The sequence below is a fragment of the Arvicanthis niloticus genome, chromosome 8, assembly GCF_011762505.2.
Source record: "Arvicanthis niloticus isolate mArvNil1 chromosome 8, mArvNil1.pat.X, whole genome shotgun sequence".
NCBI classification, from domain to species: domain Eukaryota; kingdom Metazoa; phylum Chordata; class Mammalia; order Rodentia; family Muridae; genus Arvicanthis; species Arvicanthis niloticus.
In genome coordinates this window covers 47,865,387-47,890,942 of record NC_047665.1, presented here as the reverse complement: position 1 = coordinate 47,890,942, position 25,556 = coordinate 47,865,387, and the positions used below count along the sequence as shown (strand labels likewise).

Here is a 25,556-nt window from a genome sequence, read left to right as displayed (position 1 = left end):
GTAAAAGTGCACATAGCATGTTAATGTGGAGACTCATATAGCATTGGGATCGTTACCCCATTTTTGTTAGTCTTGTTTGTGACTCTCACAATTTTGTCTCTGAGGAAGATCGGCTCCTTGGAAAGATGCTAGAGACACAAAGAGGGTTGTCCTCCCACTTCCCAGGCCCGCCCTCACATCCGTGAAAGCTCTCTGCTCTGGAAACCACCTAGGGAGAGTGGTAAAACTCACTGTGTGGGGTAAGGCTTGTCCTTAACAACTTCGAAACATACTCACCTTCCCACCAAGAGTAACAAAACGTCTAAAGAAAGGGGTTGTGCTACTCTATTAGCTGCTGCGAGACCAATCAGAAAAGGACCCCACAAATGCTTTCCTCCTGTGATATTAGGTTTTGTAAGTGGTTTTTTTTTTTTTTTTTTGACCTGTCCATGAACTTGGTTGGGTCAGTGAACAAGGGGGCCAAAATGATATTCTGTCATTCGTGTCAGTGAATGTGGAATCCTGTAAGCCTACTGAACCTTTAGAAAAGAACAGGAACACCAATGCAAGCAGAAAGTTTCAAAGAAAACTAGACAAAAAGAAAAAACAACAACAACAAAAACCCTGTCTTCTCAGAACCAGTCTCCCTGTTGAGGAGACAGGGCAGGAAAGGAGGTGTGAATGCGTGAATGATAATAAACCAAGACACAGAAGGTGAAGGGCGAGCAGAGACTTCTGTTCCACATCCTCCCCTCTGTGCACCAGAAAAAGCAAGATAGTAACAAGACATGTGAGTTACTGCTTTCATCTGGGATGGTCTGTCCATGTGTACTAAATCTGTGTGGAGACATGAGGGCTAAGTGCTTGGGTGCTCCAGCATCGAGCTGGCTTCTGATAGCCTTTTTTTTTTTTTTTTTGGTTTTCGAGACAGGGTTTCTCTGTGTAGCCCTGGCTGTCCTGGAACTCACTCTGTAGACCAGGCTGGCCTCGAACTCAGAAATCCGCCTGCCTCTGCCTCCCAAATGCTGGGATTAAAGGCTCGAACAACCACTGCCTGGCATGGCTTCTGATATCCTGATAACCACTTCCTCTGAGAGCTCCTGAAGGGAGCCTGCCCTGACACGCAGCTGTTGTTTGAGTCTGGCTCAAATCAAAGAAGTCATACTTGCAAAGTCTCTGTCCTGAGTGCTTGTGAGAACAAGGTGAGGTGAGGTGAGGTGAGGTGAGGTGAGGTGAGGTGAGGTGAGGTGAGGTGAGGTGAGGTGAGGTGAAAGGAAAGGAAAGGAAAGGAAAGGAAAGGAAAGGAAAGGAAAGGAAAGGAAAGGAAAGGAAAGGAAAGGAAAGGGGAAAGAGAAGGGAAGGAAAGATTGCAGAGAGGAGGGGATGGTGAGGAGAAGTCTGAATTACAAGACGAGCATACGAGGCTCCTGGACTCCTAGCACATCACTGGAAGGCTAAGGTCACCTAGATTACCTTACAAGTCTACAAGAAGCCCACAGACCTAAACTCAGAGCTCACCTCCAAACAGGTTCAAGGTGGATACAGCTTCCACCACCTGCAGAAAGTAGGGAAGCCAGGAAGGGAAGAATGCTTCCAGTTTCCTTTGCAAGGGAAGTTCATGGCTAAGGAGGTCAGTTAGCCTCAGGATAGCCCACACTTGGATTCAGAAACCAACACAAATATCACAATACAAGGGCAACAATAGCAGGTGGGATGCAAGGATTTACCAAGAGTCATCGCTAAGCTGACTGCAGGCTGAGTGAGACTGTCAGGACAGCGAATGAGCAGAAGGAACTCTACGGGAAAGTTCCCTTGAGCAGACACAAAAACACCTACAGTAGTGGTAATGCAGTGGTTATGTCCCAGCATTCCCTGCACCCAAGACCATCACAGTCTCAACAGTTATGAGATTCCTGCACAAGACTCTTCTACAACCATGGCTAATGCGGTGTGTAAGCAATCTGGACCATTAAAGGGGAAGAGGAAGAAAGGGAAGAGTCAGGCAGAGTGCCACATGCCTGTGACTCCAGCGCTCGGGAGGTTGAAGTAGGGGTTGCCCCTGGTTCTGGGGCAGCCTGGATTATATAGTAGATTCAAGGTCAGTTTGGAAAGTATAGAAAAGATCTTGCTCAGAGAACTGTAAGGAAGAGTGAGGGGGAGCCAGGGAGGGGAGGGGAGAACAGGACAGGAGGAGGAGGAGAAGGAGGGGAGAGAGGAGAAAATGGCAGTGCTAAAGCATGTCTTCAGCACTTCAGAAGGACAAGGTGAAGGGTAACTGTATGCCCAGCTCAGGACCCAGAGACTAAGGAAAAACCTAAGAACAGTGGAGACAGTGAGCAGAACCAGGGCAGCAGTGGTGGTGATCCTGCAGACAGCCATGAATACATTTGAAAGAGACCCTGGCCTTCCACCTGGGCCAGGCATCTGAGAGGCATTAATGAACAGAGATATGAATCTATTAACCAATGCTGCATATTAATTCATGAGTTCTGTGCAGTTAATTACCACATGGTAAGCTCCATGGAGACTCTACATGAATCCATGCTTAGTTTGGAGAGGACAGCAGGAAAGGGGGCACTTCTATGCTCCTTTCTGGCTTCCTCCCTCTAGAGAGCTTGAGAGAACGCACAAAGAGGGTTTCCACTGGTGTTGACGTGATAGCGCTACACGGGCTTTGGCTTGGTAAATGGCCAGTATTGCTAACTGAAACTTGGCTGCTGTGGGTGGGATAACCCATATGCTCGTTTCCTAAAGCTGTGACTGGACCTTATGCAGAAGGATCTTTCCAGAAGGGAACAAATGAAGGTGAGATCACCCTGAAGTAAGCAGGTCTCTTAGCCCGTCAGGACACAAGGAGAGACTCCAAGAGGAGAAGAGGAGGCCCTGTGAAGACAGAGGCTGATCTGGATCAATGCTGCCACAGGGTGAGGAATGAAAGAAAAACAAAACAAAACAAAACAAAACAAAAACACAGGGAAGGATCTTCTCTCAGCAGTCTTTGGTCGGAGGAACACACTGAGGCCATTGATTAGGCCCCAGGGAATTGACTGATGACTAACTAGAATTCCCATTAGAGAATAATGACACTAACAGCAACAAAGTAAAAAGCAAAGACAAATCAAGAGGGTAGAAATACACATAACTCATGATCCAACCCCCCGCCCCAGGGAGGATCTTGCTCACAGTAAGTGTTCAGTAAACATCTGCTGAGGGTAACTGCTCACAGGTAAATGAACTCTCCAAACGCCCATATTTTAAACAGCAGGCCACAGTACTATGTACAACCACCTAAATTCACCACTCAAAAGGAACACAAAAGTATTGAAACAAGTTCCCAGAAGGAGAACTGGTAATGAGCAAACTATATAAACGTCCTCTCAGGTCCATCAACAGAACATTGATGGCCAAATGTTCTATATTTTAAATTTAATTCTACAGCTTTTAACTGGAAAGACTTTTCTCTTAAGCGGTAATTTCACAAAGAGATTTATTTGCTAAGCTTACTTCTACATAGAGAAGAAAAAAGCATGATGCTACCAAAACCAAAACAAAACACAGAAAGTGTTTTAGAAAACTGTAACCCCAAAAAGCCCAGTGATACAGACATGCAATCTCCATTACTGGAGAGGCTGAGACAGTAAGATCAAAAGTTCAAAATCTGGCTAGACTATGGAGTAAGTTCAAGGACAGCCTGGTTAACCAGATGAGACTTGAGACCCTGACACAAAAACAGAAAGTAATAGAGGGCTGGGGATAGAGACTAATGGTAGAGTGCTTGAACAGATGTGCAAGGCCCTGACTTCAATCTCCAATGCTATGGTACTGTCTATGTGATGTGTATAAATATGTATGGATGCACATATTTATATACATGAAATATTTATACATATTTGTGTGTATGTATATGTGTGTACACACACACACAATCACACACTGCCATCTACATCTGAATCTATGTACCAAAGCACTCTGCTTCTTAGCTAAGGCTGAGAATTTTGTCAAATCCTCTTTCTACAGTTCTGTTGGCCCAATCTTTAGAAAGATCATTATGAGCAAGATAGACACAGACCTCCAATACTCATGTGCTGAGGGGCAGAGTCTCGTCAGAATCCTAAGTACGTCAGATGTAACATGCCTATAGTTTTACAGCATCCCCAGCCACCGCCACAGCTGTTACATTCCACCGGGTTTTGTTTTTTCTGTAACTCGGTAAGCATGTCTTTCACCTCACCTTCAGCATCCAACATTTTAGGGATATCCAAGTGCTTCTCAGCTATCTCCATGGCCAGGTTAATGTTTCCTATGGGGTCATCCTGTGTGGAAAACAACACAGCCAGTGTTTCAGAATACCAAAGCAAAACGAAGACACACACCTCGCTTCAGGAAGGATGCGTTCCCACTCACGCACACAGGACTAGAACCATACGACGCTCGCTCCTTCTTATGAGACATGGAGAGAAACATCAGACTTCACAGAGACACAGGACCCATGCAGCTGCCACTCACATGATGTAAGCAAAAGGTTTAAGAGGGCAAATGCTGGATTAGGAGGGGAGTAGACGGACATTTTGTCATTGGTAAGAAAGGACACCCTGATACATATTAGGGTTAGTTTTCACTCTGTGGGGGAAAAAAAAAACTTCAACCATTCTAAATCATGAAAGCCATTTTCCAGATGTGGAAGGTGATGCTGGAGATATTTACTCTGATTATATTGGAGTATTTGTTTGTTTGTTTGACACATCTCAAAAGCCCTACCTTGAACCGGTCCTCCTGCTTCTATTTCCCAAGTGCCTGGATTATAGGTGTGTACTACCACACCCAGCTTAGGGATGATGGTTCAGAATGTAAGCAAGCTAGGAGTGAGAGGATAAAAGGTAGGTGATAGTTGGTGAAACGCTTAGTTTGCTAGAGAAGTTACAAGGTGGTTGTGAAGAACAGAAATGATGCTACTATTAGGTTATAGGTGACAAAAAACTACAGTATTAAAATCTCAAGTGAGTTCACAGTAGTCATTTTTTATAGGAAATTATGTTTTCTACCCTGTGAGATTGACTAAACACGCATAACAAGGTTAGCTAGACATGTGTAACTGAAATACTGAAAACCTAAAGGCAACATAAACTGTTCTAATCTATTAGAGTGATGAATTATGATGAATCTGAAATGGATGGAGGTAAGAGATGAAAATGAAGAATGTTGCTAGTTTAGGGACAACTTTAGCGCAATGTCCTTCCACCACGAGTCTAGGGATTAAATGTGGGTTGGCAGGCTTGGCCACAAGCACCTGTACCTGCTAATCCATCTCATCTGGCCCGTTTGAACATCTAAGAAACTGCACTGCTCTTCAGTCTGTACAGCCTCCCTACTACAGGGGGATAACCAAAATCCTCGGACTTCAAAAAAACATTCCAGATGTCCCCAAGGAGAACCCAGTGTCATATCCTTTACCTTGTAGAACACAGGATTATATCAGGCAAAAAAAAAAAAAAAAGTCTTTTAACTAAATATTGCTTTAATAAGGAATAGAGCCATTTGCTTAATCTCATTAATCAAATCGTATTTGCCTGATTTATGTGCTGTACTTATGAAGATTACCAGTTGGGTGAAAAAAATTTATTTTCAAAAATATGTAAGAAAGCTTCCGGTGTCTAAACTGGGGTGGTAATTCTGAGACTTTGTGACAACTATTGGTTTAGATTGCCATTTAAAGAGATGAAATGTAGCAATTCAGTACTTCCTGGTACAGGTAGGAAGTCATGTGTCCCTGAGCATGTTCTGGCTCTCCCACTTTCTAGGTCTATAAAACTAGAATAATAAGAACAGAAGCCAGGTATGATGATTCGTCCCTATAATCCCAGGATCAAGAGGCTGAGGCATGAGAATTGCCATGAGTTTAAGGGTAGCCTAGGCTACAAAGCCAGACCTTGTGTCAAACAAACTAACAAAATCTAAAGCATTGACTTTAGTGAGAAGCTTCAATGTATATGTATGCATTAGTCCACACACATGCTTACATATATTGGAAATATATGCGTACATATTTATTTATAATAGATTCTGATCTAACAGAATATTAAATACTAGTTATCATTATATTACCAACTTTCTACCCACTATAGATGACTAATTTTGTAAGTCTTTTCACTTTCAAAATAAAAACTGATCACTCTAAATTGATAGCAAAACAATCTATTTAGAACAAGTTCTTCATTTTACAAAGTCAATAAGTACTCATGGGGAAAACATACATATGCTTTAAATATTTCAAGGTAACTCAGAGGACAAGAAAACATGTGCATTGACGAGCCTGAAAAGCTCTACTTTCTACTGTGGTACCTCCTTCCTCATCTTTGGGGAACAAACCAACCTTCACATGCTCCGAATAGATGAAGATGGACTGTGGTGAGAGTGGGGAGAGGGTGGGCAAGTGATAGCTAACAAGACTAAGGGAGGCCCGAGGGACCTTGCCCCACAGCTGTACACACCACACACAAGGGCCGCATGCAACAGAGCCAACTTCCAATCAAAGACAGAGCACACGTGAATGGACAGCTCAGCAAACCAGCGCCCAGGAGGAAATCTGTAGCCTAAGGCAAGCATGTCAGAGTTTCCCATACTCTCAATCTCAAAGCTTCCTGGGTCATTACTCTGAAGCATGCCAGGTTCAGAGGAGGGCCTGATTTCTCTTTGTCCTACAACCTAAATTTTAAAATAACCTTCTTGTTTTTCTTATGAGACAGAATCTTGCTGGATAGTCCAGGCTGCCCTCAAATTCACTACTCTTCTGCCTTACCCTCCCAAATGCCAGGCATCACACTTGGCTCTCAAAGTACTTTTCTTCTCTCTCTCCTCTCTGCCGCCCCCCACCCCCTCAAATGTATGTGAGCACACTGTCTCTGTCTTTAGACACACCAGAAGAGGGCATCAGATCCCATTACAGATGGTTGTAAGCCACCATGTGTTTGCTGGGAATTGAACTCAGGACCGCTGGAAGAGCAGTCAGCTCTTAACTGCTGAGCCATCTCTCTAGCCCTAAAACTACTTTTAAAACTGGGATCTGGAGAGGAGCACTCCTGCAATCAAGGATACTTAAGATGTTGAGGCAGGCTGATCAGGAGTTCAAAGCCAGCCTCAGCTACAAGAGACCCTGTTGCCACACCACTCCACCCAACCCCAACCTCATCCCAAGACCTTGTACATTGAATTGTTTTCTAAGGTTAACCACCCCTACCAAAAAAAAAAAAATAATAATAATCTCCAAAGCTTCTTTTGTAAGATAAATAAGTAGTTCCCGCCATCAGACATAGTGGTGATGAGCCTTTGTGTGAGAAAAGTGTTAATTCTCAACAGATGAGAATCTTCCAGAGAGGTGAAGAGAATTTAAGGTGTAGCAATATGGCTCAGCAGTAAACTCTGATACATTAGCATGTACAATCTCCTGATACTACATTAAAGGTGGTGGTGAGGGGTGGGGCAATTGAACCTCTCTTATTCCAAGACACTGTTTATCTTTGTAACCCAAGTATGTAAAACCGTTAACACGTGTGAAGCCTCCTGGGCAGCCCACATCCGTGCCAGCCAGTGCTGATGGGCTCATTCTCGGGGTGACATGCTGAGCGTGATGGGTGGAGCACACTGAAAGCCACCCCCAAACGAATGACCTTGTTAAGCTTTGAGTAGTCAATGAGGTCGGGCCGGTGTCTGTGGATGAGGGCACAGAGTCCAAGGCCATCTTTCCAGCTTCACAACACAGAGGAGAAAAAAATGTGGGTTAATGAAGAGATCTCAGGGTCCCCTGGGTGAAACACAATCTGTTCCCATCTGATGTCATGCACCAAAGGGACCTTGTCCCTCCCCAGTGAGTAACACCAATGCCCTTGGGTGGTCCAGCCTTGCACTTTCCCATACACACCCCCAGTCCCTGCCCCTTCCTTTCTGTTTCAAACAGGTGGTGCAGCCTTGCCAGGGACCCTAACCCTGTTCACTGTGTGCTGGCACAGACAGCAATGGGAAAGGAGACAAGTCTACCATCATTCCTGCCCTTCCAATTGTGGCGTTTCCTACACCCTCTTTACCCAATTCTGTTCCTTACCTAATACTGGCCAGTAACCCTTTCCCCCCAAGGATACTGGCCCCAGGTGTGTCTGGGAGATGTTCCCTCTGAGAGATTTTAGAGTACTTATAGACACCACGAGTTCCCAGCTACTCCTCAGGGGGGTTGCTTTAATTGATTTATTTATTATTATTTTGGGACAGGGTCCTTCAGTGTAGCTTAGGCCTCTCAATTCTCCAGCCTTGGACTCCTAAATGCTGGGACTGCAGATTGGGGGCACTATTCTGAGTTTACTTTTATTTTTCAGAAGGCCAAGGTCAGTGGGCAGACTTGGAGAGCAGCGGGGGCACAGACGACACTACAGACGACACTACAGACACTGAGCCCTTGGATGCTCAGCTCTGAGCGTGCTGCTGACAGCAGGGCCAATGAGTGGGGAATGGGAGGTGTCCCCTAAAAAGTTAGAAATGGAAGATGACCCTGAGGAATGGCAGATGACCACTCAGAAAGGCGTGGGCTCACCAAGAGGAGAGAAACCAGGGTTGGCAAACATGGGAACTTGACTTTCAACCTGGCTGGCTGCCTCAGCCCTCCCTGGCTTCTTTGGGGGCAGGGAATGCTTCCTTTCTCCCTTGCTTGCAAGGCCTAGCTTGGTGCTATCATCCTGGAGATATTCTAACATATTTTTAAATATAATTTTTAAAAAATATTTCTTTGAGAGTTTCATATAAGCATATAGTACCTTTTAATCATACTCCAATCGTCTCCCCTTCTTTTTCTCCTCCTCCTTCCTTCTCCTCCTCCTCCCCCTACTCCCACCCAATCGTCAAGTTTAATTTGTGTTATCCATATACTCATGGATATAGGGCCATCTGCTGAGCATGGTTGACATACCAAGGACCATACCCTTAAAAAAATGGACTCTCCCTCTCCAACAGCCATTAACCTAATAATGGACTAGCCATAAGTACCTCCTGATCTGTAGCTGTGCTGTGATTTTGTCCTTCCTTCCTTTCACTATGCACAAACCCACAGGAACTCGCCATCCAAAGGATGGAACGTGACCAAGCCTCTGCTCACATACGACAATGCTAGGAAATCCCTAGGAGCTAAGCCTGCAGTCAGAGCCACACTCTGCTCTCACACCAAGCCTGGGTTTTGTTTGTCCTGTTCCCTGCCATTTTTTAAATGTGACTTTCCTATTTGTCTTCAGTTTTAGCAATTAAAGTTGATGGCCTAAGAAGGAAGAGGCCAGGGTGTTGGAGTGCCCAGAGTAGTTGTAGAGGCTGCTGGGGTCCCACCATCCCAGATAAGAGGCTACCATTCCTGTCATCTTCTCTTCGTGGGGAGTCAAAGGAGCCACCAGCCAGGAAGGGCCCTGGCACAATACAGTCTCCCCTTACAAACAGGACCGCATGGTTGCAAACCCTACAGGAATGTCTCCTGTGGTAGACCCTGAGCACCGGGAAAATACAGCTTCACTTCTCCTGTGTAAACCAGGCACTGGACAGGAGAGATACTGGTATAAGCCACATGGTTCTCCTGGCCTTCATGGGCTCTGGGGGACAGGCAGGGCCTGAGGGCCCTAGCACTTACCTGGTGTGGAAGTTCTGGATGTTCACATTTCTGTATGGAGCTGTCTTCCTCTGACACCACAGCAGCAGGCCTTCTTTGGCAGATGTTTCTATAATGACAGCAAGAAAAGGTGTGTATGTGTGTGTGAGTGTGTGTGTGTGTGTGTGTGTGTGTGTGTGTGTGTGTGCGCGCGTGTATAGTGAGATGTGCTTTTAAAAAGGCTATTTTATTTTGGATATACGAAGAGTCACTAAGAGGAAACACAGACAATGCCATTCTCATAGCTACACCTGAAAAAAAATTAAATTCTAAGTTCCCTTATCACTAATTACAAGATTAGTAATTAGGGCCATAGAACGTAGCTCAGGAGGAGACCGCCTACCTGGTGAGTGCTCCCATGGCCCTAAGCTCAATATCTAGCCACTGAAAACCAAATAACAGCAAAAATATCAAAAAACAAAAAACAACCAGCCGGAAAAAAACCCTAAGGCTTAGTTCAGCCCCTGTAATGCTGACTGAAGGATGATTTGGTGGGTTTCCTGTAATCCCCTACTGAGCAGAGGGAGTGCAAGATCAGCCCTAGGCCAACCTTAACTCTAAGCAAAGCATTCATGTTTACCAGTATGTACCAGTGCAGTCTGCCTGTCACCACCCTCCCTCATCACTGCTCTCCTTCTTTTCCTCTTTTAATAAAATGTATCACTGCGCCTTTTAGCCTAACAACTGTTTGATCACTGAAATTAAATCCTTTTCTTAAATATTTATTTCTTCAAAATTTTTTAAAAGTTAAGGTTTGTGTGTGTGTGTGGTGTGTGTGTGTGTGTGTGTGTGTGTGTGCAGTGCACATGTAGAGGCCAGAGGACAATTTTCAGGAGTCAATACTCTTTTCCCATTGTGTGTGCCCCAGAAACTCAACTCAGGTTGTCAGGCTACGACTGCCCGTTACGTCATCTCAGCAGCACCTCTTGTAAATAAATCTGAATTAAGTGCTGTTACCAAACGTCAAACTCGACATTCTGAGAATTAGAATCATGCCTATTTATCTCTCAAATCACAGCGTGCAGAATAGGTTTAAGGGCAAGCTGGGCAGCCAATTAGTCAGCCTCTGTTAACTTGGTCACCAACAGCTAACCTAGCCTGAGTGGTAAGACCTGAGTATGGAGAAGTGAGGTGTTTCTTATCATCTGCCCAGGATGGAAGAGGCTCAGATGTTAGTCTTTCTGGTGGTTTTAGCCAGCACTCATTAAAACCCACCCACTGGGGCTGGAGAGAAGGCTCAGTAGCTAAATGCTCACACTGCTCAGGAAGAGGATCTGTTTCAGTTCCCAGAACCCACGATAGGCAGCTCATAATTGCTCATAATTCAAGCACCAGGGAATCTGACTTCCTCTTCTGGCCTCCAAGAACATCTGCACTCACATGCACATGCATATACATAATTAAAACTCAAATAAATCTTTTTAACAAGCCACGTCCCTGCTTACTGTACTAAGGTGACAAGAAACTCACAGCATGTGCCCTTAGAGAACTTTCTAATTCACTTAAGTGATTCCCTTTTTAGAACACCAAACCCATTTATGTCATCTAAAACATCAAACCGAGATATAATGACATTTAAACCTCAGTTCAGGCTCAGAAATGACAGCCAGTTTGAGGAACACACAGTCTGCATCTGAAAACTCATGCACAATGTGACTCTTACAGTGCATTCTCTTCATGCTAATGAAAGTAAAGGATGCTTCCTGAAGGCTCCCAATTTATTGAAAAACAGTAATTTGTCATAATTGTGTCAGTTTCTATCCACTAAATTTAAATACCTAAACAGTTAAACCCACTTTGTAGAGTAGACACTATTTTGAAGACTGATTCACACTGTAGCTTGAACTAGGAAACTCTGGGTTTTTTTTTTTTTTTTTTCTTCCTTTTTGGAGAGAATGTAAAGAATGTTTTAGGGGTAAAACAGGAACTGCACAGGCCTGGATGGGCTGACTATAAAACCTGAGATGTTTTCAAACTTGTGATCCTCCTGTCTTAGCTTCTTTTTTTTTTTTTTTTTTTTTTTTTTTAAGAATTTATTTATTTATTTTGTGTAAGTACACTGTAGCTGTCTTCAGACACCCATATGAGGGCATCAGATCTCATTATGGATGGTTGTGAGCCACATGTGGTTGCTGGGATTTGAACTCATGACCTCTGGAAGAGCAGTCAGTGCTCTTAACCACTGAGCCATCTCACCAGCCCCCGCTTCTTGAGTGTTAGGTTTATAGGTGTCAATCACCACGCCCAACTTTTATTATTAATGTTACTAAATTGTTCTAGCTGTAAGCCTAAAGAACTTTACCCTAGGGGGTTGGGGGAATGACTCTGTGGTGAAACATGTGTTTAGCATGCGCAAGGGCCTGTTTTAGTCCCCAGTGAAGGGAGAAAGAGAAGGAAGAAGAAATAGGGAGGGAGGAAGGGGTTGGGGAGGGAGAAAGGAAGGGAGGGAGAGAAGGATAGAGAATTGAAAGAAGAAAGAAAACCCTCTGCCTATCGCATTAGCACGCTTTCGAACTCCCTGGTACAATATGCAGTAAAGAAACTTATGTTAGAAACACCGTCTGCTCTGAACATGTGTTCGTATCTTGCAAAGTGATTCCACCCCAAGAATAGAATAGCTCTACCATGGTCTTTTCCCATATAAATATAAAATTTTTGAGAGCTCAATTTAGATGCCTCTCATTTGATCATGCAAGTGACTGTTCAATGTCACAATATCCTACTCAAATTTTAATTTATCAGCTCAATTCCCAAATTAGGCAACCGGATCCCCATCCACAAATTTTACCTTCCACTGAGATGTCCTGAATGGCGAAGCGGAGGATGATGGTCCAGATCATACCCAGGGTCATTTTCACATTGCCATCCACTATTTCTGTGGGTGGGAAAAACAAGCTAATGGAAAGATGATACAATCCGTACACAGCTCGCTGGCAAGGATACATAGGAGAGGACCCGTCTGTTTAAACTCGCATTGCCGAGCATCTGGTTGTGTGGCATTTATAAGCAAACGGCTCCAGTTTCTGTGAATTCTGAGTCAATGATAAGCACCAGTCTCACAAATGCTTTGTCAATGTAGATCACCTCAGAGTTCTGAGACTCCATCAGAGGGAAGGCATTCTCCTCTCTGCCTTGGCTTCTCTTGCAGTTTTCCCTAAACGGCGGGGGGGGGGGGGGGGGGGGGGGGGCGCACACACAGTGACATGCAAACATGCAACTGGTCCATCTCCTGGCCTTGAACTCCCTGTGTAGCCCAGACTGAACTCAAAAGGTTCTGGAATGATGAATTTGTCTCAGTACCACACCCGGTCCTCTCAATCAGTTCCTAACCTAGATTCATTCAGATATGAATCTCCAATGACACATCTGAAGAAGACAAGGTGAGGCCACGTCTCACCTACCTTCAGCCCCAATAGACACCAGTTTCACTCCCTTGCTGGCTATGTAATCCAAAGCCTTGTTGACATTCGCAATCTTGTGGAACCGCATCTTGCCCCGGTCAGGTTTGGGCAGCCTTTCCCCTGAAGGAAGAAAAGAGAATGATGCAGGATACTGTCTTGGTTCTGAATCAAGAGGTTGAATATTAGAGTCTAGGCTTTCCTTAAGAGGAGGTGATCTCTCTATTGCTTCTGACATGTTTCTGGTTTCCCTAACTCACAAGGAGGGAACACATGCAAGGCCAGTGTGACCAAGAGAATAGGTAAGGCCACCACACCCCTTGCAGACCTACCTGTGTTGGATCTAGCCATGAGCCATCTTTCACACTGACAAAGAAAGAAGCCAGTTAGTGGCCCTAGAGCATTCAGAGTTGCTGGCTAGCTACTCGACTTGCCTAAGTCACTGAAATGGTCGCCAGAGCTCTTCTTGGACATCCATCTGGTCACGAAGCTCTCTGAATCTGAGCAGGCTTGCCACTCTCCTTTCTAGTCATATCTCCTCAAGGGTCACCCAGCCTGCCCAGTCTACACCAGCTGACAAGCCCAGAGTGATCTCTGCACGTTTCAGAGTCTGTGAAACACATGCACTGGCCCAGACTAGAGGTCATTTATTTGAAATCCATACTAAAGATGAAGCAAGCAGTATGGCACGTAGCATACAAGTGTCCATTTTACTTGTATGTTTAGAGATGTGCAGTAAACTATTTTGTTTTACTAGGTTTTTTTTTTGGTTTTTATTTATTTTTTATTTTATGTATATGAGTACACTGTCACTGTCTTCAGACACGACAGAAGAGGGCATCGGATCCCATTACAGATGGTTGGGAGCCACCATGTGGTACTGGGAATTGAACTTAGTATCTCTGGAAGAGCAGTCAGTGCCCTTAACCACTGAGCCATTTCACCAGCGCTGTTTTTTGTTTTAAAAGATGGGATCATACCATGTACCCTAGGCTGGCCTGCAATTCCTTATGTATCCTAGGCTGGCCTCAACTCATGGTGATCCTTTTGACTTAGGCTGAAATTATAGAGAAGTCCTGTCACATCCAGCCCTAAATATTTGAAGTCCATTCTATATAGAACCCACTCTTCTTTTAGAACAGGAACAAACAAACAAACAAACACACAAACAGGTAGATTGTTCTTTGAAAAGTTTGTCTTGGCCTTGTTTTTGGATTCAAAGGTCTTACTGTGTAGCCCTGCCTTGTTTGTAACTTGCTGTGTAGATCTAGACTGGCCAGGACCTCACAGGCGGATACCCACCTCTGTCTCCCCAGTGCTGGATTAAAGACATGCACCACTGAACCCGGTTTTTTACCATATTGTAGCCAGCCAAGCTCAAAGGGTAAGTTCATCTTCACACACAGTGCCCTGCAAATCACACGTTAGACACAGCCGGGAGCCAGCACACCCACCTGAAATGACTTCTAGAAGCAGCATGAGCTTGAGGCCATTCCTGAAATCCTCCTCTATGTTCTCGATCTGGGTACCGGCTTTCCTCAGGTGCGAGTTGCACCAGGCAGTGAAAGTCTGCAAGGAAAACCAGACTCTGTAAGCACAAGCCAGGCGCCTGGCAGACCCCTTCTTCATGGATAGCACCTAGAACCTTCTAAAGGGTCTATCAGAGCCCATAGCTACCTGAGCCTTGTACAGGAAGCAGACGTAGAGAAGAACTGGGGCCACAAAGGTGAGCACATTGCAAAATCTCTTTAGGGACAAAATTAATTTGTTTGCAACTACAACTTGAAGAATCTTTTTTTTTTAAATAACATTTATTTTTTAAAACATTTATTTATTTATTTTATGTATATGAATACACTGTTGCTGTCTTCAGACACACCGGAAGAGGGCATTGGATCCCATTACAGATGGTTGTGAGCCACTATGTGGTACTGGGAATTGAACTCAGGACCTCTGGAAGAGCAGTCCGCACTCTTAACCACTGAGCCATCTCTCCAGCCCACATTTATTTATTTTCATGTGGGAGAGATGCACTTATAGAAATCAGAAAACAGCCTATAAAAGTCCTATAGGCGTCCTATAGGATAACCTATAAGAGTCTGTTCTTTCCTTCCTCTATGTGGTCCCAGGGATAGAACTAAGGTTGTCAGGCTTGGCAACAAATGCATTTATCCTCTGCACTGATTAAAGAGCATCTCCTGAGGAACATTTACCTTCAGTGAAAAGTGGCTCCCGATTGACACCCAGACCTGTGCCTGCTGAAAAACTCTTACTTTAAAGGAAAGAGAATAAATAAGAACATGCTTTTCATCCTTGCATTCAGCAAAAGTAAGTGTGCTTGCCAAATAGATACATAAGTAACGCTGAAGGGATGTTGAAGCAGCTTTCTGTAGAGGGTGTGTGTAGCTCAGAGCAGAGGAGGGGAGGGACCCCTAGCTACTAATTATCAATGAGTTAGTTTATCTTGAAAGAACAATAATTTTAAGTTCTTGGCTAAATCAATTAAAACAAATTTGTAGTATATCATTTAAATAATAAAAATAGTAATAACCTCATCCAGGCCTATTCTAGGCCTTGAGTTAGATTCTGTATTTAATAACCTCCTCGGAGTCTATTCTAGGACTTAAATTAGATTCTGTTTACTAAAGATTTATTTTATTTGTGTGTGTGTGTGTGTGTGTGTGTGTGCGTGAGAGAGAGAGAGAGAGAGAGAGAGAGAGACAGAGAGACAGAGAGACAGAGAGACAGAGAGAGGCAGAGAGAGAAAGAAGGAGAGGGAGAGGGAGAGAGACAGAGACAGAGACAGAGACAGAGACAGAGACAGAGAATGCAAGTGCCTATGGAGCCCAGAAGGCATCAGATCACCTAGAGCTGGAGTTACAGATGGTTGCCAGCCATCCAGTGGGAGTGGTGGACACTGAACTTGGGTCCCTTGAAAAGTAGTACATGGTCTTAACCTTGAAGTTCTGTCTCTAGTGCCTAGATTCTGGATGTTAAACTTGATCACACATGGCCCCACCCCTGAGTGCCTCTGGGCCCTGTCATGTTAATAAATTAATAATACAATTTGCAGAGGAAACCAGACCGCACTTTGGTGCTGCCCTAAGTTAGTCTGTTATTTTTCAAGCTTCTTTTAATTTGGCTTTCACTTGTGTGCTATTTCCTGCCAAAACCAGATTAGAAATGCTTTGGGCAGCTGCTGGCTAAGAATGCAAACTGTCCCCTGTCACAACAGCTGCTGGTCTTAAGAACAGAGTGCCTAGCACAATAAGTGGGGAGGGCAGGCAGGAACACAGGAGGAGGCTCTGTATTCATGAGGAGACAAGTCAACCTCTCCCAAACAGGCTGCTTCCAAACAGGGCCAGAAAAAGCATGGTGCCCATAAAAACAATTTTCCCGGGTACTAAAGAGGACTTTTGAATTCAGCAGTCACTCAGTTCGAGAACTACGTGAAACTGATATAAATTCAATGGCAAAATGGGTAAGCATTTTCTCAGATTTTCAGACATCAAGTTGTCCCAAGAGTCTAAATGAATAATTACTTCTAAACACGCTTGAGCTCGAGGAATAAACATGGAAGCCCATGCAGACCTAGAACCCAACAATGTGGCCTTCTCTAGTTCCAAGTAGCTATTGAAACATAAACTAATTAAAGGAAAAGTAAACTCAAATGTAGCCTCTAGGTTGCACCAGCATCTTTCAACTACTCAGCATGGAGTGGTCCAGCCACGGAGCGTCCCCAGCAATGCTCAAGACTTGCTGTCTAAAGGTAAGATGGCTACAAGGACATTACTCAAGAGTAATCCATATTAATTATATGTACTTAGGTTCTGACCCCAGCACTTGAGAGGTAGACACAGGAGAATAAGGAGTTCAAGGTCATCCGTGGCTATATAGAGAGTTTGAGGCCAGCCTGGGCTACAAGAGACTCTATCAAAATAAAAAAAATCAAATCAAACCAAAACAATAACAACAAAACTCAGGGGCAGCAATATACCTCAACAGTAAAGGAGTTTGCCATCCAGCCTAATGACTTAAAATTTCTGAGATCCACATGGTAAAAGAAGAAAATCAGTTCCTGCAAGATGCCCTTTGACCTCCATACATACACCATGGCTTGTGGGTGTGCGTGCTCGGACAGACGGACAGACAGACAGACAGACACACACACACACACACACACACACACTTCAAAAATTTAAAGAATTTTTAAGAAACAACATTACAGAACAACAAAACTACCTGACAGGTGCTGTTATTTAACTGCTAACATCAAGATTAATTACATATGTGTGTGATCTTATAGAATACCAAATCTTGAGAGGAAAATTTAACATTGTAAACATTTATAGAGCTTCTTTTATTTAGGTTCTACTTGAAAAAGAGCAAGCTATGGTACTTGGTGTCTTATCACTTACTTCCTTTGACAGTCAAGAGTGTCAGAAGCACTTCTGGAGATAGCCCCAAAGCTGCCCATGACATCAGCACAGGCTTCTAATCCCCAATGGAATGCTGTGAAAACCACTCTGATAAGTCTTTTCTTGGGCATACCTATCAGTGGAGGTTTCCTATCTCATATATTACTCGGTTGTGTGAGTCCAGAGAAGGAGTGGAATCTAAGCAGCCAATGTGTTCAGCAGGGTACAGCCCCCTATCTTTAATGAGTTCTCCAAAGCACCAACAAAAGGGGTGATTGGGGGCCATGGAAAGGGGGCTCAGACGGCTCCAGGGTAATTGCTAGGAAGAGGCTACTGAATACTGCATACTCAAATGGAATTACAAGGCTTCTTACAATGTTTAACTGTCGTTTTATTTACAGTTTTAATTGCCACAGAGTAGAAACACTGTTTCTAGGCCTTTCCTGTCACAGAGGCTTCTGGTTTGGATCCTTAGGATGCACAAGACAGCAACAAAGCTCCGAGACCTTCTGACAGTTCCCTTGTAGGTATTCTCAGTTAGTGATGTAGTAATATATAGCAACATATATATCTAAGGTCCATGAGAAATGAACATTGGAGAACTCACATAGCCATGCTAAGACCACCTTACTCCAGGAGGCTCCTGGGAACTGGATTCCTTAGCCAGATGCCCTGTCTGAATAGATGCTGAAGTTTCCCACCCTGCAGCTGCCTGGCCAATCCGAGATCCTCCTCCATCTTCCCTCCATCTCAAACCCTCTTCCACCTCAATATTCCCTTTCTTCTGCACCTAGTGGTAAATCCGACTGTTTTAGATATCTCAGAAAGGGGTACTTAGCTAAGCACGGTGGCATGTGAATGTAATCCCAGTCACTTGTGAGGCTGAGGCAGGATCATAAATACAAGGTCATTGTGGGCTACATACCAAGGAACAGAGTCAAAAAAAAGGGTGTGAGGTGGGCATAAAAACATGTTGGAACGAGGGTTTGGGCAGACAGTCTAGGGAATGAAAGCAGTAGCTAAGCCTGCCGATCCTGGAACCTGCAAGATGTCCTTTGACCTCCATATATACACCATGGCTTGTGGGTATGCGTGGATGGAAGGAGAAAACTGAGTCCTAAAAGTTGTCCTCTAGCTTACACACACACACGCACACACACAAACACAAACACACACACACACACACACACACACAGGTGCGCACACATGCACATGAGCATGTGCACACACATAGTATTAAAACAAACAAACAAAGAAGAATTCAGAGTCACCTACAAACAGAAGCCCCAAACCATCTATTCCCCAGAAAGGAAAGACAAGCGAGTCTAGTCTCTACCAGCTCCAAATAAACTAAGGTTGAAGTTCCAGAGATAAAAGAGAGAAGTACAGTTGCAGACATTGCCTCTGTGGGTGTGAAGATTAATCAACTTGACTGGGTTTGGAATCACCTAGGAGATGTGATGCTGGACATGGCTGTGAGGGACAGGGAGGAAGAAAGATAACCCTGACTGTGAGGGGCACCATCCCATGCGTTAGAGCCCCAAACTGAATAAAAACAAAAGGGGAAAGAGGAAAAAGAAAAGGCAAGCTGAAAGCCAACATCCCCCTATGCTTCCTGAATGAGCATATCATGTGACTGGCCGCCTCCTGCTCCTGCATTTGAGTGTCTGTCAGGTGCTTTGTCACAGCAAAGAGATGCTAGGTGTGGTCCTTAGGCAACTGGAGTAAATACAGTAAATCCCTTTCTAGAACACAAAGAACCACTCCCCAACCCCAGGTGTTTTGTGAGGAGTCTATTGACACAAGCTGGCTTCTCCTTCCAATGGTGGTCATCCCTGAATTCAGATGGGAGCTCTCCAAGCCCAGGAAGCAACAGAGTTGGGCCAAGATTCTGGCCCTGTTCTGGTAACCTGTCAGTCACTTGCTTTCATTTGGTAAGACTGCAGAACAGGCAGACCACAGTGGTCCTTACTTCTGCCACAGTCCTGAACTGGACCCAGAGGCTCAAGGGGAAAATGCTTCTCAGACTTCAAGGCATGGCAGCTGATGATTAGCTGAGAGGTTTTCCAGGGGCACATGTGAGAGAGAACAGTTCATATAAAAGCAGCAAAGGCCCATCCATCTTTCTCAAGGGACTTAAGTCCACTGCTTTTCCCACAGTGAAATTGTAACACAGAACAATGTGGTGACTTAATGTGAGCACAACTTAGCTCTGAACTGAGGAGAGGAACATGTGCCATTCCACCGCTGTTTGGTCCTTGGCTTCATTTTTTAGTTAGTTCTACCTATTAATGTTGCATTTGTTCATACAAAATGTTTCATAACAATTTCTTTTCATGAGAACTTTTTAAGCAAGAGTAGTTGCATCTGTGATTTAATTTTTTTAAAGTTTTATTTTGTGCATACAAATATTTTTGCCTGCAGGTATATCTGTGTACCATGCACATGCCTTGTGCCCACAGAGGTCAGAGAAGGGTGTGAGATCCTCTGGAACTAGAGTGACAGACAGTTGTGAGCTAATATGTGGTTGTTGAGATTTGAACTCAGGTTCTTCTGAAGAATTGCCAAGTGTTCTTAACCACTGAGTCATCTCTCAATGGCTTTGTTTTCTTTTGTGTGTGTGTGCAATTATTTTTATCATTTCTCCTTGGCCACATGTATGTATATCTTAAGAGATGGGAGCCCAGAGGAGAACCCCAAAACTAATCACAGACCTATTAAGAATCTGCTTCATTCAATGCCCATCCTCACCCCACTTTGCTATGGTCCTTGAGACTGAACATAGGACTCCATACATGCTAGGCAGGTGCTCCACCACTGAGCTACCTCAGTAAAAATAGGGTCTAAGGGTCTGAGTTACCCAAACTGAAAGACTCACTCTGTAGCTCTCAGGCAAGTCTTAAACATATGATTTTCCTGCCTCAGACTTCTAATCAGTTGGGATTATAGGTTTGTGCCACCAGGCCTGGCTCAGTCACTCTGAATAAAAAGGTTCAAAGTCTGCCCCATATCTTTCATTCAACCATTACCACCCCCTCTCTGTTCTCCACACAAAAAATTGTGGTAACATACTCATACATTTATTTTCTATTTCTTTGCCCAGCTTTTGAAAACAATAACTAGAACTATACTACATATATACTTATGCACTACATATATACATTATACTACATATAATACACATTTCAGACATGTCCTCTAAAATGGAAAGAAACTCCTTAGGGTTTTTCTGAATGCAATGGGCTGGGCTCTATAGAATCAAGGTCAGAGGAAGGGAGGGCGTTCAAATCCACCAGTGAAAAGAAAGCATGGTACAGAGGGGTGTGGTCAGGAAGCATAAAAGCATGCCATGACCTGAGGTTACTTATCCTCATCTGTCTTGGGGTAGTGTGTGTGTGTCAAGAAGCACACACTGTGTCTTCGAAGCGTGCCCTGACACTTGCCCTGGCCTGAAACCTTCAGGTGGGATGGCCAAAATTTCCCAAAAAGGATCAGGGAGGATGGGAAGGAAGCCGAATCCAGCCTGAAGTCATGACTGGGAACGCACATTCTATTTCTGACTGTGACACTGTGCAACTATTTGCCCTTCACATCATGACGGTTTCCAGCTATAAAATAGGTATAGCCACTGCCACGCTCGGCATCATGAAACAGTTCACACAGTTATCAGAAGAAATACAGGAGTGGATATGCTACCTGGCAGGCTAAATCTGAACACACTCTAACCAAAAAAAAAAAAAAAAAAAAAGTATTCAGAACCTTGCTGTTCTCATAATTTATACAGGCAGGCATCTAGTTATATAGTTGGCAGTTATTTCTCTGCCCACAAATCTCTGCTTAATCTCCAAGATCCTGTTAGACACTGTGGTGTGGGGAAGCACAGGTCAGCCACCCCTGACTACCAATTGAATTCCTGGTGGGCCTAAGCTACAGTGAAATCCTGTCTTAAAAAAGAAAGAGAAGGAGGAAAGGAAGTCAGGGAGAGAAAGAGGGGGAAGAGAAGGAAGGAGAGGAGGGAGGGAAGGAGAGAATGAATAAATGTTTGAATGAAGGAATGAATGAATAAATATGAATCAAGCCACTTTAGACTCTTGCTTAGGTAGGGAAAGGTGTCTCAGAGAAACAACCCCTAACTGTGGTTTAAGATTGGCTAAGCCTGGGAAATAGCCCACCTCTGATGTCTAAAGATAAATACACTGGCGCTTAACCCAGTTCATGGGATGTTGCTGGCCAGGGATACAAGGCCTCTGCTCCAAGAATCTAGACAGGTGCCAAATCGTCATCTTTTCTAGATTTATTAACAGTATTGACACCACTGTTTAGAGAACAGACAGCATTGTTACTATATTTTGGGTTTTGTTTTTCAAGAGAGTCTCGTGTAGCCAAATGTGTGGGCAACAGGTATGTACTACATTGCCCTGTCCGGTTTAAGTCATGCTGGGGATGGAACTCAGGGTCCATGCATGCTAGGTTCTATCTTTCTGCCATGTGGATCATGGGAATCAAACTCAGGTTGTCAGGCTTGGTGGCAATAGCCTTTACCAATTTTCTGGCCAATGTTAACAAAGCTTATCTTTACCTGATAAAAAGCATTTAGCTTATCAGTATTGCTAATAAGAGGAATCTCTGCCTATATAATTTAAAAAAGAACCTTATTGCTAAGGGAAAACTAAAAAAATAAAGCTACATTTAAATCAGGACACGGCTGTAATAGCCTAGATACACCTCCTGAGCTGCCTTCCTCGTGTCACCCAGAGGAGCAGAGCCTGTCCATACCACTTTAGAGTTCCCACTTCCACAACCTTGGCCATGAATACATTGGAATTTCATTAGCAAACATGGCTGCCTTTAACTGAGGTTCAAGGATAGCAAATGGCTCAAATTTAATGATGTGAAGATGATGCAGAAGGGAAAGGAGAAGATCTCTGTAGATTCTCCCCCAGCACATCCTAGCTGGCAGGACTCGGGACTGCCTTCTCTCCAAGCCTCTGGACCCCAAAGTCTTCAAGATACGAATACCAACAAATGTCTCAAGGGCTTCTAGAAGGCGCCATCTTCAATCAGAAACATGCAGGAGATGCTGGTGAAACCAACAATACAGAAAAGCAGGACTCACTGATATCAGTTGAGGCACTCACTGGAGTATAGTGGCAGGCTACAACCATTTCTTGTTTGGAGTTTGTTTGTGACAGGGTCTCAGGCTGGTCTCAAACTCCCTAGATACTCTAAACCAAACCCCCGACCCTCTTATCTCCACTTCCCAAGTGAGTGTTGGGATATGAAGTTCTGGGGATGAAACCCAAGGCCCCCTGCTCCCAGTGCAAGCACTCTACCTGAGATATACCACTAGCCCATGTTTTTTCATTGAGACAAGGTTTCACTCTGTACCCCAGGCTAACTTCAAATTTGCAGTCTTCCTGCGTCAGCTTGCCAATGCTGGGATCACAGGCAAGAGCTACCAAGATGCCTGAAAATTTGTTCCTAAATTCATGATCTTACTCGGCAAACTTTCAAGGTGTAATCAAGTTGGTTTTTGTTTGTTTGGCTTGTTTGAATTAAAAGATGGTAAGAGTGTGTATCTGTACAAGTTCTGCATTTAAAAAAAAATGTATGTAAAGCTTAACTGCAGAATTCACAAACATTAAGGAAGAATATGTAAGCTGAGAGAGAGAGAGAGAAAGAGAGAGAGAGGGAGGACAAGAACAAAAATAACAGGCAACTCCACTGGAAGGGGTCTGTAAAAATAGAATCCACTCATGGGTGATCAAGTGGGTAGGCTAGGCATGGCTCCCCAAGCACTTAGAAAGACAGTCTTATCCAGACCTGTCCTTAATCAGAAATTCTGAACTGAGAACTTGAAGCTTCAACTGCCAGACTCACGAGCCTGCCTTCTGTCTAGCCCACAGGCTTCTCAAAAATTCAGAAACACAGTGCTAAGAAGTTGTGTAGCAGGAGATGATGCCTCTCAAGTTCTTCATCAAAGCTGAATCTAGCCTGGATGAATGAGGGTTTGAGGAATGACCCCTCTGATAGGTGGGAATCTTCAAAACATCCAGAAAAGGGGAGTAGGGAGACGGTCCAATGGTTAAAGCATAAGGGCCTGACCTCAGATCCCTGGTACCCACCTCTGGGGACTCAGTGGACAGCCAGAATAAAAATGGTGAGCTCAGGTTCAGAAAGACGCTGCCTCAAAAAGTATGATGGGGAGCTATAGGGAAGACATGATGTTGTCCTCCGGTCTTCACACACACACACACACACACACACACACACACACACACACAAATGGACCTGTACACACACATACATGCACATACCCCACCAACCCACCCTCAACCCATACAAACACATATTTACATAAGCAAATAAATAAAACACCCCCCCCCCCGAAAGATGAAAGAAATTACAGCTTTGGCACACAGAGGTGGGAAGTGGCTGACAAGGTGGAATTCCACAGGGAGAGAGCAGGGCTCCAAGGTGCTGTACGATCATCAGTGATCAGCAGTCACAAAAAACCGCCAACAACGAGAACTTGCTTGTCTAAACTGGCCATGGTGACTCACACCTGTAATCAAAGAACTTCAGAGACTGCACAAGGGACTGCCACTAGCTCAAGGCCAGTGGACATCTTTAACATGGATTCTCCCTTATATGGTTTTATTTAAGAATCGTCTTTATGAATAGAGTCCTTCTTGTAAAGATGTGCAGACACAAGCTAAACACTCACTGCTCAAGTCTAAAGTGTGATACTTCTTAATATTTATTTTATTATTTAATTGTGTGTATGTGTCTGCGTGAGGATGTATATACATGTGGAGTTAGAATGGCAAGTGATGTGAGCCAACCAACATGGATGCTGGGAACTGAACTGAGAACTTGGTCCTCTGAAAGAGCAACATGCGCTCTTTACCCCTTGACCCCTAACTTTAAATATATGAGATGGATATACACGTCTGGCTAATGTGTGTGGAGGATGGCCTGTCAGAGGGGAATGCTGGGTGCCCCTCTCCATCTTTCTTTCCTTTACTCCTTTCAGATACGGTCTTTCACTAAACTTGGAGCTAGGCTGACAGCCAGCAAGCCCCAGCCATCCTCCCATCTCCATCCCCACATATTGCTGGGGTTACAGGTGTACAGTCACAGCCACCTTTCACATGGGTACAGGGGATTTGAACTTGCATCCTCATGCTTGCACATCAAGTGCTCTTACATAATGATCCACTTCCCCGCCCCCCCCCATTTAAACTTGATTGATTTTGATGAAGGTAAACAGCAATTAACACAGGAGCAAGGCATCTACTGCTTGCTGATCTTGCACTGAAGTATACCTCTTCTGTCCCTCAAAACCGATAACTGTCCTCAATTATGGTTTTCTACGTCCTTTTCCCATGTCAAACTTTCCCTTAAAAGGCAACATAGCTAGGGATGGTGGTACATTCCTGACATCCTAAATAAGGGACAAAGGCAGGACAATCAGGAGTTCAAGGCCAAGCCTGGACTACACTGTGATTTCCAGGCTAGCTTGGGCTACATAATGCCTTCTATCCTATATAGTGAGGCCAGTCTCAAGAAGTCAGAAATAAATGAAAGCTGGTCTGTGTCCCCACGTTCCCTCTGATACTGAGCTCCATACGCAGTGCTGGATTTAGGCTGACTGACTTAGCATTTCTCTCTGCCTCATAAAGACCTTGCATTATTATGAGGCTAAGCAATTTCCATCTGTTAATTTCCTCCCTGCACAGGAGAAGTCCCCACAACATTTCTTCATGGAACTCCACTGCTCACACTCCTGAGTCTTGTTTTTCAGCCAGTATTGTTCATCTCTACCTGTCATCCTCACCTTGGAGTTAAGCTATCTAGTGAGGACAATGCCAAGAGTCCTAAGGCTGGCTCACAAGGCAAGCTCACTCAAGGAACCACCCTTAAAGTTCTCAAAACAACTTTTAAATATTTTTTTTAATTTTTTTATTTTTATTTTACGGATATGAGTGTTTTGCCTGCCTGTATGTCTGTTCATCTTGTATGTGTCCCACATTCATAGAGGTCAGAAGAGAGAGTTAGATATGGTTGTGAGCCACTATGCGGGTATTG

At 44.1% G+C, this 25,556-nt stretch overlaps 1 protein-coding gene across 1 annotated transcript in view; it reads right to left on the bottom strand.

Annotated features, from left to right (window-relative positions):
• Actn2 (actinin alpha 2) overlaps positions 1-25,556 on the bottom strand; it is a 69,057-nt gene that overhangs the window by 25,736 nt on the left and 17,765 nt on the right. The window contains exons 2-7 of the mRNA XM_034510679.2: positions 14,502-14,616; positions 13,051-13,170; positions 12,438-12,524; positions 9,632-9,719; positions 7,644-7,722; positions 4,211-4,292 (exon numbers count right to left, since the gene is read on the bottom strand). Coding sequence (XP_034366570.1) covers positions 4,211-4,292; positions 7,644-7,722; positions 9,632-9,719; positions 12,438-12,524; positions 13,051-13,170; positions 14,502-14,616 — 571 coding nt within the window. The remainder of the gene's footprint in view (positions 1-4,210; positions 4,293-7,643; positions 7,723-9,631; positions 9,720-12,437; positions 12,525-13,050; positions 13,171-14,501; positions 14,617-25,556) is intronic.